At 31.9% G+C, this 12,073-nt stretch overlaps 1 protein-coding gene across 1 annotated transcript; it reads left to right on the top strand.

Moving 5' to 3' along the window:
- The first annotated feature begins 4,674 nt into the window (after positions 1-4,674).
- LOC100241227 (transcription factor MYBS3) lies at positions 4,675-9,123 on the top strand. The gene is made up of 3 exons (XM_002283749.4): positions 4,675-5,278; positions 7,782-7,990; positions 8,369-9,123. Exons 1-3 carry the CDS (start codon positions 4,948-4,950, stop codon positions 8,903-8,905), a joined length of 1,077 nt encoding a protein of 358 aa, XP_002283785.1. The 5' UTR covers positions 4,675-4,947; the 3' UTR covers positions 8,906-9,123.
- The last annotated feature ends 2,950 nt before the right edge of the window (positions 9,124-12,073 follow it).

Genomic DNA, 12,073 nt, shown 5'->3' with positions numbered 1-12,073 from the left:
CACAAAAAACTGTTCTTAAAAATTGTTTTCCAAAATAGTTTTCAAAAACAACAACCAAACATATCCTTATTTTTTATTTTTTATTTTTATTTTCTAAAAAATATTTAAAAAAATGATTATATAAACAAGTATAATGACTACAAATAAAATATGAGTTTTAAAATATTAAAAACGGGTTAAAATGATTTTTATTTTAGAACCATTTTCAAAACCGTTGAAAAAAATTCACCAAACATGCCCTTAATTTCGTCGTAGTTTCCTCTAGATGAATATTAAAAAGATCTCCTAAGTTCCTAACCCATATCCTACTTCAAACTCCAAGGAAAAGGGGTATATAATAAAATATAATAATAATTTCACATGAGATAAAGTCACACCCAGAGATTCCTGGAAGTTCCCTCCCAAGATAATATAAATTAATATTTTTATGATATCCTGCAGACAAAAGATAAAGGGGGGCGCTCTATGTTATCTTGGAAGATATATATTATAAAGTCTGCAAACCTTGACTTTTCCTCATCCACTTTCCTTCCCAACCATGTGCTGCCACGTGTCTCCTGTAAAAAGCATCCTTTCCAAGCCCCTCCATCTCCTCTGCACATATCCCACTTTCATCTTTATCTTAAGATAAGGTTCTAAAATCATTATAAATATCCATGACCTTTTCTTCTTCTTGAGATAAGGTTCCCAAATCATTATAAAATCCTATCAATTTTATAATGGATTTTTTTAATTTATTTAATAATAATGAAAAGATGAGAATATTTATTTTAATATGATCTAGTGGGATGTTAAAAATATAAAATTTATATATATATATATATATATATATATATATATATATATATATAATAAAAACCTGATAAAGAAAATAACCATATTATTGCTTTGGGCTTGAAATGACTCTTACGATCTTAAAATTTATATTTATAATGTTAAAATTTTTCGTTTTTACGGATCTCATAAATATCTTCATCTTTATACGAAATGAATGTTATGTTTTATGAGATTATGAGGCCAAACAAACAAAACATGACAACTTTGATATCATACCAACTCGTAATATGCCTATATACTTAAAAGGTTGATGAGAGGGGGCACATTGTGGTCAACTCAAGGACGAAAGTGGGCAAATCGGACGGTATTAAATGTCCAATCATGGGACATCTATGCTATGATGATGCATCAGATGACTTCTGTGATTAAAAATTAAATGGGTCAAACCTAAAATAATCTTAGGTGGGACAATGGGAATTGATGATAATATATGATATTTGTTTAGTACTAGGTCTATGAGACTATGACCATTCCATTGACATTGTTATTAGATTCTTTTGTGTGCTGGAACTCACACCAAAACAACCGTGTATTGGGCTCTGAATCGCTTGATATGTGGATGCCAACTCTTTATCTCGGCCGCCGATAAATCATAGGCCTGATTAAAATATCTTTTGTATTGATTTTTATGATTTTTTTTATTAAACTGCCCATTGACAGAGGAATAGGGCGGTTGATAAAGTTTTCAAAGTATGGTCCAAATATTCAGAGACTCTGATGGTTGTCTATAGTTTTTATTTTTTAATGTTTAGTAACATTAAATTAAATGTGGGGGTAAAATGGTCTTTTTGGTATGGATTAAAGGAAATTTCGATCCAGTTTGATGGTTGCGGTGGTAGGTAAGATGTGCAAAGGACTTGGAATTCAAACACCAAATGTGAAATCACCGGAGATAAAGGCAATTACTTTAGGACTTAGGTTGTCCTTTGAGAATAATTTAATCGACTAATATTATGGTTTTTGAAATATTTGCCGTGATATAAAAGTTTTCGATGCTATACGTATATAATAAATTATTTTTTAATGCCTTATTTTAAAATAAAACGATTTATGGGATTTAAATTGAATAATATTTATATAAAACGAAATAAGCCATTCTAGATGAAATTAAAGTCCATCTTGCGTATTAATACGAGACTCTGTTTGATCTTTTGAGAGGTGTTTGTTTATTTGATTAACTTCATAATAAAACTCAATCATATCACAATATGAAATTTTATATAGATCGCTTTTATTTGTCTACATCGAATAAAATAAAAAGTTACGATATGAATTTTGCACATAAATATAAAACTCTGTCTAATTGTGTAAAAGGTATTTAATTAACCTTGTAATCAAAGTTAATTACAATATCCCAATGATGTTAACTTTTTGGTTGTATGAGTTTATACCGAGACGTATGATCTATAGCAGTTGTATTATCTATGTTAACTTTTTTATTATGTGAGTTCGTAGTCGTATACAGTACACTCCTCAAAACATACGATTTATAGTAGTTGCACGCACACATTCCGATGATGTTAACTTTCTGGTTGAGTGAGCCCAATCTCAATATAAGATTCTATATGAGATTGACTCAGTCTAATTAACTTCGTTTTATTTGATCGATTAATACAATTTTTTATATCGAATGAGCGAAAAAATTTAAAATATTATATTTGTAATGTATTCTTCTTCACCACGGAAATGAATTTTAAAGTGGCGAGGAAGTATTGATACCGAAGAATATTTATATCTCGTGACAAAGTGGAGGATGCAAATGACACAATAATTGAGGTGAAATTGTAGGAGTTGGCCACCAACAAACCCTACGCGCCTTGTTAAGGAACAATAAATGTTAGAAAAGAAAAGCTTAGATGGCAAAGGCAAATACGGATACCTTCTCCCTATCTCTTATTGTCATCATGCTGAAAAAGGCTTTGGATTGGCCTTAGCTTGATGGCGACCACATAACTTAATAAAACTCTTAAACTTTATTTAATTATATTTAATTAAGTAACTTAATTTTTTAATCTAAAATTGGAAATGACTTAAAAGTAATAAGTCAAAGTAATAACTTTTTAAAACAGTGCAAATGTATATTTTTTTTCCTCGACCCTTGTTTCTGAACGATAATAAAGGTAAATATATCAATTTAATGATTAGAAAAAAATTAAAATAATTTTACCAATAAATCTTAATAAATTAATAATTAAGTGATCATGGGAATTTTTTTTATATTTTTATTTTTAAAAATAAAAATATCTTAACTATTAGATAAAAATCATAAATTTGCCTTATACTCTTAAAAACATTTTAAAAAATATTTAAAATTAAGGAAGGAAAAAATTTGTGTAGAATTTTTATTTTTAAAATAAAAATTAGAAAAATATATCAAAATATCCACTACATAATAAGTTTTAAAATATAATTTTACTTAAAGTCATCTTAAGTCCTTCATCGCTAAGCATTAAATATCAAATTTTATTTCATAAAAAGGCATGTTTAACGAAATTACTACTAACAAAAATAGCTTAAGTCAAAAATACTTTTGCAACAATCACTTTGCATGGCTAACCCTTGCTTCCACATGGCCACTTGTCATTGGCTAGCACACGTGGCAAAATGTATTCCCATATTCTCTAAAGTTTGCTCTCCTTTTCACTCTAAGTTTCCCAATTTGCCCTCAATCAACATTAGGGTTAATAAAATGATCAGACTTTTTTTCCCAACATTCATAAAAAAAAATCAAAGACTTTATTGTGAAAACATACAAAACACATTGACAGACATTTCATGTTTCAAATCGGACTTTTCACGAAAAAACTGTTTTCGAAAATAATTCTAAAACAAAAACGTTAAAAATACTCTATATTCTTGCTAGTTTTTTTTTATTTTCTCCATAACCAAACAAACACAAGAAATTTTGTACGGAGAGACGAATTTTTTGACTTTGGGACTCATCAAATGTTTTCGACCTTTTCTATCTTGGACTATTATGCATGCTACGACTTGAAAGCCGTGTGGAATTTGGGCTACGTCTTATTCTTATAGATAAGTAAATGGAGGCATCATATCCGTAACAAGAAGCTGGCGGTTGAATTTAATTCGGAAGCAAAATTCACGGCAACAAAGAGTGTTTTGGGATTTTTTATTTTTATTTTTAATTTATTTATGAGAAAGTAATGATTCTATTTATGAAAATATTCCATATGCTTTGAAGAAAAAGGCCCGACATGCTTGAATTGATGTAAGCCACATAAATTTGCCTGTCGCCCAAGGCATTTTGACACGAGTACAATGTCACGCCACAAATTAAGGAGCAATTTAAAAAAGAAAAATTTAAAATATGAAAAAATCAATCAATTGGGAATTTAAAAATATTTAAATTATATTATAGTGAGGAAATGAAAATAAAAATAAAAGTTTTCATGGATTAATTAGAGTATGTTGGGGTTGTTATTTAAAATTTTTTTTTATTATCTGAAATAAAAAACATAGAAAATATATTTAATAATTAAAAATCATTTTTTATTTTATATTTTTAAGAAAAAAATGATGTTTTTTTTATGATATTTTTAAGTCCTTTTCATTTTTTTAGGTTATTTTTGAAACATATTTAAAAATATTAAAAATAAGTTAAAAATATTTTAATTTTTTAAATAGATTTTTATTTTACAAAAATCAGATAAAGTTTTCAAATATTATTCTTAATTTTTGAAAATGGATATAAAAAAAGGCCCTTAAAATTATTTTTTAGAATTTTTTGTATTTTTAACGATTGAGAAAAATAAATAGATTTTTTGAAATAAAAAACTCGCGCAAAATCGAAATATAACATAGTAAAAGGACTTAAGTGCAAAACGCCCGCGAAAAGAAGGACGTTATCCTCAGAGGATAAAAGAGTCAATCCAAGACGAAGGGGCACGACACGCAGGCTAATCTGTAATTAACCCAAAAACCAAGCCCAACATTAGATCTCCTTCTCCTCGTAGGCTCGTATAAATATATCTCCCTCTCTCCGAGACCTTACAGCGCATTTTTTAGATTTACATGTGATCGTCTTCACTCGTTTTCCCTTCACACCGAGTAAGCTTATTCTTCTCTCGAGTCACGCGGCGGCGACTCGTCATGACTCGTCGCTGCTCACACTGTAGCACCAACGGACACAACTCCCGCACCTGCCCCTCCCGCGGTGGAGGCGCAGTCGCCGGCGGTATCGGCGGAGTGAAGTTGTTCGGAGTTCGGCTCACAGATGGCTCCATCATCAAGAAGAGCGCAAGTATGGGTAGCCTCTCCTCCGCTCACTACCACTCCTCCTCCTCCGCCGCGGCTTCTCCGAACCCTAGCTCGCCGTCCTCCGACCCCCTCCGCGACGCGATTCACGAGCCCGACGGCTACTTATCGGACGATCCTGGCCAGGCCACTTGCTCCTCCAATCGCCGTGGTGAACGGAAGAAAGGTAATTCCATTAAAAAAAGAAAAAAACACACACACACATCAACAAATTAGAAGCCTCTCTTTTTTGTTTTTGTTTTTGTTTGTTTTTTTTTTGTTTTTGTTTTTGGTTTGTATTCTGATTTATTTGATTTGTTGGAAATTAAATAAGATTTGATTTTTTTTTTTTTAATTTTTTGGTGGTGTTGGAAATGTTGATCTCTTTTGCTTCATGTGATGTGATTTTGGATAAGGTCTTGGATTTGGTCGTTGATAATGATGTGATTATTTTGGTTAATAAGCATTTATTATTTGTTGTGTTTATTTATTTTTAATTTACTAAAATTTAAGGAAATTACAAAATTTTAAAAAATAAAAATTCTTGTACTTCAAAAAAAATAAAAAATAAAAAATTGTGGATGAGAACTTTTTCTATTTTTAAGGATTTTTCTAATTTTGGAAAAAAATTCTGTGCATGAACCAGACACACCAAAATATTTAGCTCCTTAGGGTTTTCTCAATGATTTTTTTTTTTAATTTTATTTTTTCGGATCATGGTTTTTATTCATGTTGCAGGAAAACTCACGCGCTTTGGGCATATGAGGTACATCCAATATTTTTTCTTTTTTAAAAAACAGAGGTTTTTTTGGCTAAAGAATTCAACTCGTATGCATTTGTGCTATTTTGGGTGTATTGGTTGGTTCATCACCCTCTTTTTTTTTTTTTTCTTTTCTTTTTTTAATTTTATAATTTGACTCGGTCTTCGTTAATTTTCTTTTTCTATATTTTTTTAATAATTCTTATTTCTTGAATTATATTTTCAGGTCAATGTTTGTTTTGGATCTTATTTTTATTTTATTTTTATCATTTTTTCCCTTGAATTCTTTCTTTATTTTTGTCATAAGATTTAACTGACTTACAAAATTATTACTGTCAATTCATGACTTTTTTGATTCAATTTTATGTGTGATGTAAGCTAAATATTGGAGTGAAAACATCACATAGTTTATTGATGTGTGAACTTAACTATATGTTGGAATCATAAGTCTTGCCAAGTGAATGTTGTTTTTTTGTGATCACTGTTGTTGTCGGGTAGTATTTAATCATTCATTTTTGCGATGGTGGAACCCCTTTTGTCAAAGTATTGTGTATGATATGATAGTTCTCTGTTTACCCTTGATTCATATGGCACCCATAATTGGGGATGCTTGATTGATGAATGTGTAAATGAAGAGGTTATTCAAGTTTAGGAACCATTGATGGAAAGGTGAAGTTGAATATTTTTTGTTTACGGTGCATCTTCAGGTCACTGGGTTCCTTTGCCATCATATAACATATATTTTCTTGCTATCTTTAAAGAAAAATTATCATTGATATGTTGGAGGGCGTAACAGAAGGCATGATGAGGAGCAGCTGATTCATCGTCATATTGGTAATGGCTGCGGTAGTGGAAATGGTACTTTGGGGCAAGTGCTGGCAGTGGGAGTGGCATTGAAGAAGTTTCATAAGTTTAAAAGCTTATCCGTTTTAGTTAGTTCTTACTAAATTTGTTGCTATGATAATTTTTTATCTAGTAGATTATAAAGGGTAACCTCTTATTAATACTGAAAGCATGATTCAGCCAGGCTTGAGTAGTTCTTGCATATTTCTACTGCCATCTCTAGATATTACATCTTATTATTTCTACCTGCTTGAGTTCTCATCATTTACTGCCATAAGCTCTATGTAGGGCTGTGTGGAGTTAACGGTATAAATGTGTTAAACCACAGTGGTGATATGGGGGAACTAGGGTTTAAAAAGTTGAATAAGCTTGGGCGGTTAGTATTTTACTTCAGGTTCATGAGTAGGTGCTGCAGTGTGTCACCAAGATTATGTTCCCTTGTTGAAGATATACAGGAGAAACGCTAGTCCTTCTCTTTGTGATTGAAGTTTGCTTCAAACTGCATCACTTTCCACATCTAGATTGTTGCGATTGTATCAATTTCATGAAAATGTATTTACTTCACCATTGAATTCATATGCTGATACAGATCCCAACAAGATCATTCTGCTAAATAGAAGGTACATTTTGGGTTTAGGTCTTTGTGGTGTCCAATGTGATCTCGGTCAGCTATCTTTGTATGTTTTCCATGATGATTGATTTTGATTTATTCGATTAAGGTTTCCTAACAAGTTTCTCTTATGGATCTTCACCTCTCAAATACTTTAAGATTTGAGGATTGGGATAACTAGGGCACTATTTGGTTAGCATTTTGAAACTACTTCTCTTGGGTCCAAGTGATTTTTGCTTTCAAAAGCAATGGCTGTACTAGCAAAATGTTGACAAACAATGATGGGTAGTTCATTACCTTAGCAGTAATTGACTTGTTATATATTGTAATTTTGTTGTTTTTATGGAGCCTCAAGGGATCTCAAATGCTTAGATGCCATTCTTTACTGAATTAGAGGTTACCTTATCAATTTGTTTCTGATTCTTTTCAATAATAATTCCAGTTTTCAACTTGTTTTTACTGGGATTTGGTTTTCAGGTGTACCTTGGACAGAAGAGGAGCACCGGCTATTCTTATTTGGTCTCCAGAGGTTGGGTAAAGGAGACTGGCGTGGGATATCACGTAACTATGTCATTTCAAGAACTCCTACCCAGGTAGCAAGTCATGCCCAGAAGTATTTCATTCGGCAGAGTAATGCTACCCGAAGAAAGAGGCGTTCCAGCCTTTTTGATATGGTTCCAGACATGGTTTGTCTTGCTTCTTTATAGGTTTGCCTGTTCCATGCACTCATGCACATAAGCGCACACACATATATTGTCTCCCCTCTGGTGTTCACCTTTTTAATTTGCCATTCACATTAGCCAACATCATCAGATAGAGGATTAGGCATATTTTTGTACAAAGAAAAACAGATGATTAGTATGATATTGCTGAAAGGAGAGTAACTCTTTCTATTCTGCAATCCCATGTGGTCAAACTGGTGATTCCTCCATTATGACAATTACTTTTTGTACATCACCCGGGCACAACAGGTTACATCAGTCTTGGTTTGTTGAATGAGTAGGTTTCATGGAACGACCTTCCACTGATTCTGTTGTTTTGATTATTTGTTGCCTGTTTGTCAGGTCACAGATACACCTCCTGTGCCAGAAGAACAGTTCTTGGTCCCGACTTCTCAGACTGGAGAAACTGACAATGCAAGCTCAGTACCCTCTCTAAATCTCTCACTTAACATGGAATTCGAACCCATGGAAACAATTTCCCAAGAGACGGTTAAAGAAGCTGAAGAAGCTGAAGAAACTGTGATACCACGTAGTGAACTCCCACCAGTGGTTCCTGCATTCTTCCCAGGTTATCTACCCGTCCCATTTCCATTTTGGCCACCAAATGCAGCTTCAGCCGAGGAAGAGAAGGAATCCGAGTCATCTCATCAAGTCCTCAAGCCAATTCCAGTCCTTCCCAAGGAACCTGTCAATGTAGATGAACTCGTGGGCATGTCTCAGCTCAGTCTTGGAGAGATCAACAACGGCCATATAGATTCCTCACCGCTCTCCCTAAAATTACTAGGGGCACCATCAAGGCAGTCGGCATTCCACACAAACACTTCAGTGGGTGGATCGGAATTAGGCAAGGGCAAGAACAGTGTAGTCCAAGCAGTTTGAAGTGGGAAGAAGGGGGGAGTTCTTTCCTTATGCGAAATTTTCATTTTGTATTATAGTTCTATTAAGGCCATTATCTTGTTTTGTTTAACCTTTCTCTAATAGTATGAAGTGGTATTGCCCTTGTGTAACAGGTTAGGTTAATTTTGTTGGAAATATGTATTCTTTCTCCATGTAAACAGCAGGTAGAGGTTCAAATCATTGGATTAATTTAGCTATAACATGCGTTAGCCGTGTGCCCATCAACTCTGAATTGGTGAGACGATGCGGATGTGTGATGTGAGTCAGTTGGAAAGAAACATCACATGGTCGAGGAAAATGATAAGGTACGGAATTGGTATCTATCAAACTCGAACAGCTGGATGAAATGTGAGTATGTTCGGTCATATTCCTGTGTTCTCGTGAACTCGCGGGTTTGTCCATGTTCGTTCTCCTGTATCCTCAAGAACACGATAAGAATTTTTTTATTTATTAAAACAATAAAGGAAATGATCCCTGGAGAGAAGGATGAGTTATCATCAGTGACACTGGGTCGATCAATGAATGAGGTAAATGAGATATAAAGGTAAATGAGACTCGAGTGTATATTTGTCCTTTTTCCTAGCACATGAGGAAGGACGGAAAATATACCATGGATTTAGCTTTTAGCTAGTAAACAATACGGTGGAATGGAGTATACAAAACTTGGTCATATGTTTGGCACCAAGCTAACAATGTCTGACTTTATGCTAATTGTGGATAATAAGACATCATAGACCTTTGTTTTCATTTTAAAGAAACATAAACCCTCTTTCAAAACATGTTTACAATTTTTAATTTTTAATTTTTTTTTTAATTTTTTAATTTTTATTTATTTATTTTTTTGAAATGTTGAAAACATGGAAAGAAACAAATATATATATATATATATATATATATATAAATCATTATTACATAAAAAAACATTAGTATTATAAATACAAAAAAAAATGTAAATTTACACTAAATATGATGTTAAATATATTTGATTTGTATAAATATTCTATTTTATTTATTAGACTAAATATATATGTTAGAAATAAATTAAAAAGCGAAATTATTGGAAATTTTGAACAAGAGGGCATGTCAATAATGTATAAGGAAGATTTACTTTTGGCTTTAGATCTTAGCATTAAAATTAGTGTATAATGAAAACTATTAACTTTTTATGGCTACTTAAACATATATATATATATATATATATATTGAATATTTATTATTTATTTTTTATAATAAATTTATTGGATTATTATAAAACTTAATTTCAACCCATAAATTAATAATATTTTATATGTTTAGGATTGATTTCAATAATAAATTTAGTGGGTGTTAGATAAATCAACCTAATAACTTAAAATGATTTAATAATTTAATTTAAATCATTGAATAAATTAAGTATGTTTGATAAGATAACTTAATATTATGATGTAAAGTAAAAAATAACTTAATCGTAGTATGATGTAAAATAAAAAATAACTTTAAATAATAAGTAAAAATAATTAATTTATTTTTAAATTCACATTTTTATTTTACATTTTTACTTTCATTTATCATCGTTACCTTTACGATTTTCTTTGTTATTTCATAACCTTCACTATTACTTTAACTCTTTTATCCTAATTATAATTTATGAAGATAAATATGTTATTTTGATGATTTAGAATAAGTTTTAAGTTATTTTTACCAATCGATCTTAATGCTTAAATAAGAATTAAGTAATAAATTTTAAGTCAACAACTTAAATATAATTTAATTTAAATTATTAAGTAATAAATATTAAGTTTTATCAAACAACCCCTTAATGTAAAAATTAATTTTAATAACTAAAGTAGAAAATAAAAAGAATAAAAAGAAAGGGTATAATAAAAATAAGAAAATATAAAGGAGTTGAAAATAAAGGAAATAAGGCGAAGAGAATTTATTTTTAATAAGGAAGAAAAAAAAGGGTAAAGACCCTCTTAATTTAAAGTTTAAACAACAAAAGTTAATGTTAATTTGAAAAATTATAGAAAATAAATTTAAAGCTCGTACATATAATTTTAGAAACTTTTTCTCGGTATTTGACGTAAGATAACACACTTAAAATGTACAAATACCGAACATAAACTCGAAAATAGATGACTCAAATAATGATAAAGGGTTTGTCCGATCATTATTACACACCAATTTATTTTGATTTGAGAAATAACATCATCCAATGGTTTTAAAATGAGATGGTTGAAGGGCAATCCAAGAAAGTGTTTGTGCCATTGATGTATGACCCTGCAAATTAATGGACAAACAACCAAGAAAGTGGAGGATGGAAAGCAAGGAAAAATGGGGAACAGAAACAAAAGGTACCCATCTGTTTGGCAGCTATGAAAATTAATGAGAGGGTGAAAAACAAATTAGGTCAAAGTCGTCGCCTTCTTAGCTGAAGAAAACAAATGATGACGACTCCAGATTCGGAACCCACCCAAAAATGCAAATGAAGAAGATGACCCAGAGCCCACATTGCTTCAAAATTAAACCTACCTAGAGAAGAAACTAAGAAAAAATAGAAGGAAAAACTTTGGCACGACGGCTGACACGATTTACCACCTCTAGTAGTTGTTTCAGTTGTATAAAGTACATTCACTGTGGAGCACTGAAACGACGTCGTTTGAATTCAAGAAGAAACAATGTTTCAAAACCTCGACGTCCCAGTTTCCCAGCACACATTAAAGCAACGTAGAGAGGAAGCACCGATACGACATCGTTTTATCGGAACTGAAGGACATCAACGTCTTCGTTTCCCTGCGTTTAGAAAAGCGGCTTCAACACGCCGTCATTTTCCTGATCGGAGAAGAATTGACAGAAATGGAGTAAAGTGAATCCCGACACGACGCCGTTTCATATGGATGTGCAAAAGCGAAGGAGAAACCAGAGAAAAAACTGTGGCGGGCAGACGGAAACGTCTCAAAACAACGCCGGTTCAGTCGGTGCAGAAACGACGACAACCGAGATAAAAAGGAAACGACAAAAGTTTCTTGGGGCTAAAATGGGGAGTGATTAAAATTGAACGACGTCATTTCGAGCCCCACGCTGAGATATACAAACACCCTCAAAACAACATTCAAATTCCATTTCGGAGTTACCCACTAAAAGCCACATTAATTTTATGGGCATTAATTA

This window comes from Vitis vinifera, chromosome 9 (assembly GCF_030704535.1).
Source record: "Vitis vinifera cultivar Pinot Noir 40024 chromosome 9, ASM3070453v1".
Classification (NCBI taxonomy): domain Eukaryota; kingdom Viridiplantae; phylum Streptophyta; class Magnoliopsida; order Vitales; family Vitaceae; genus Vitis; species Vitis vinifera.
Note: the sequence above shows the minus strand (reverse complement) of the source record. Positions and strands in the feature narration are given on the sequence as shown.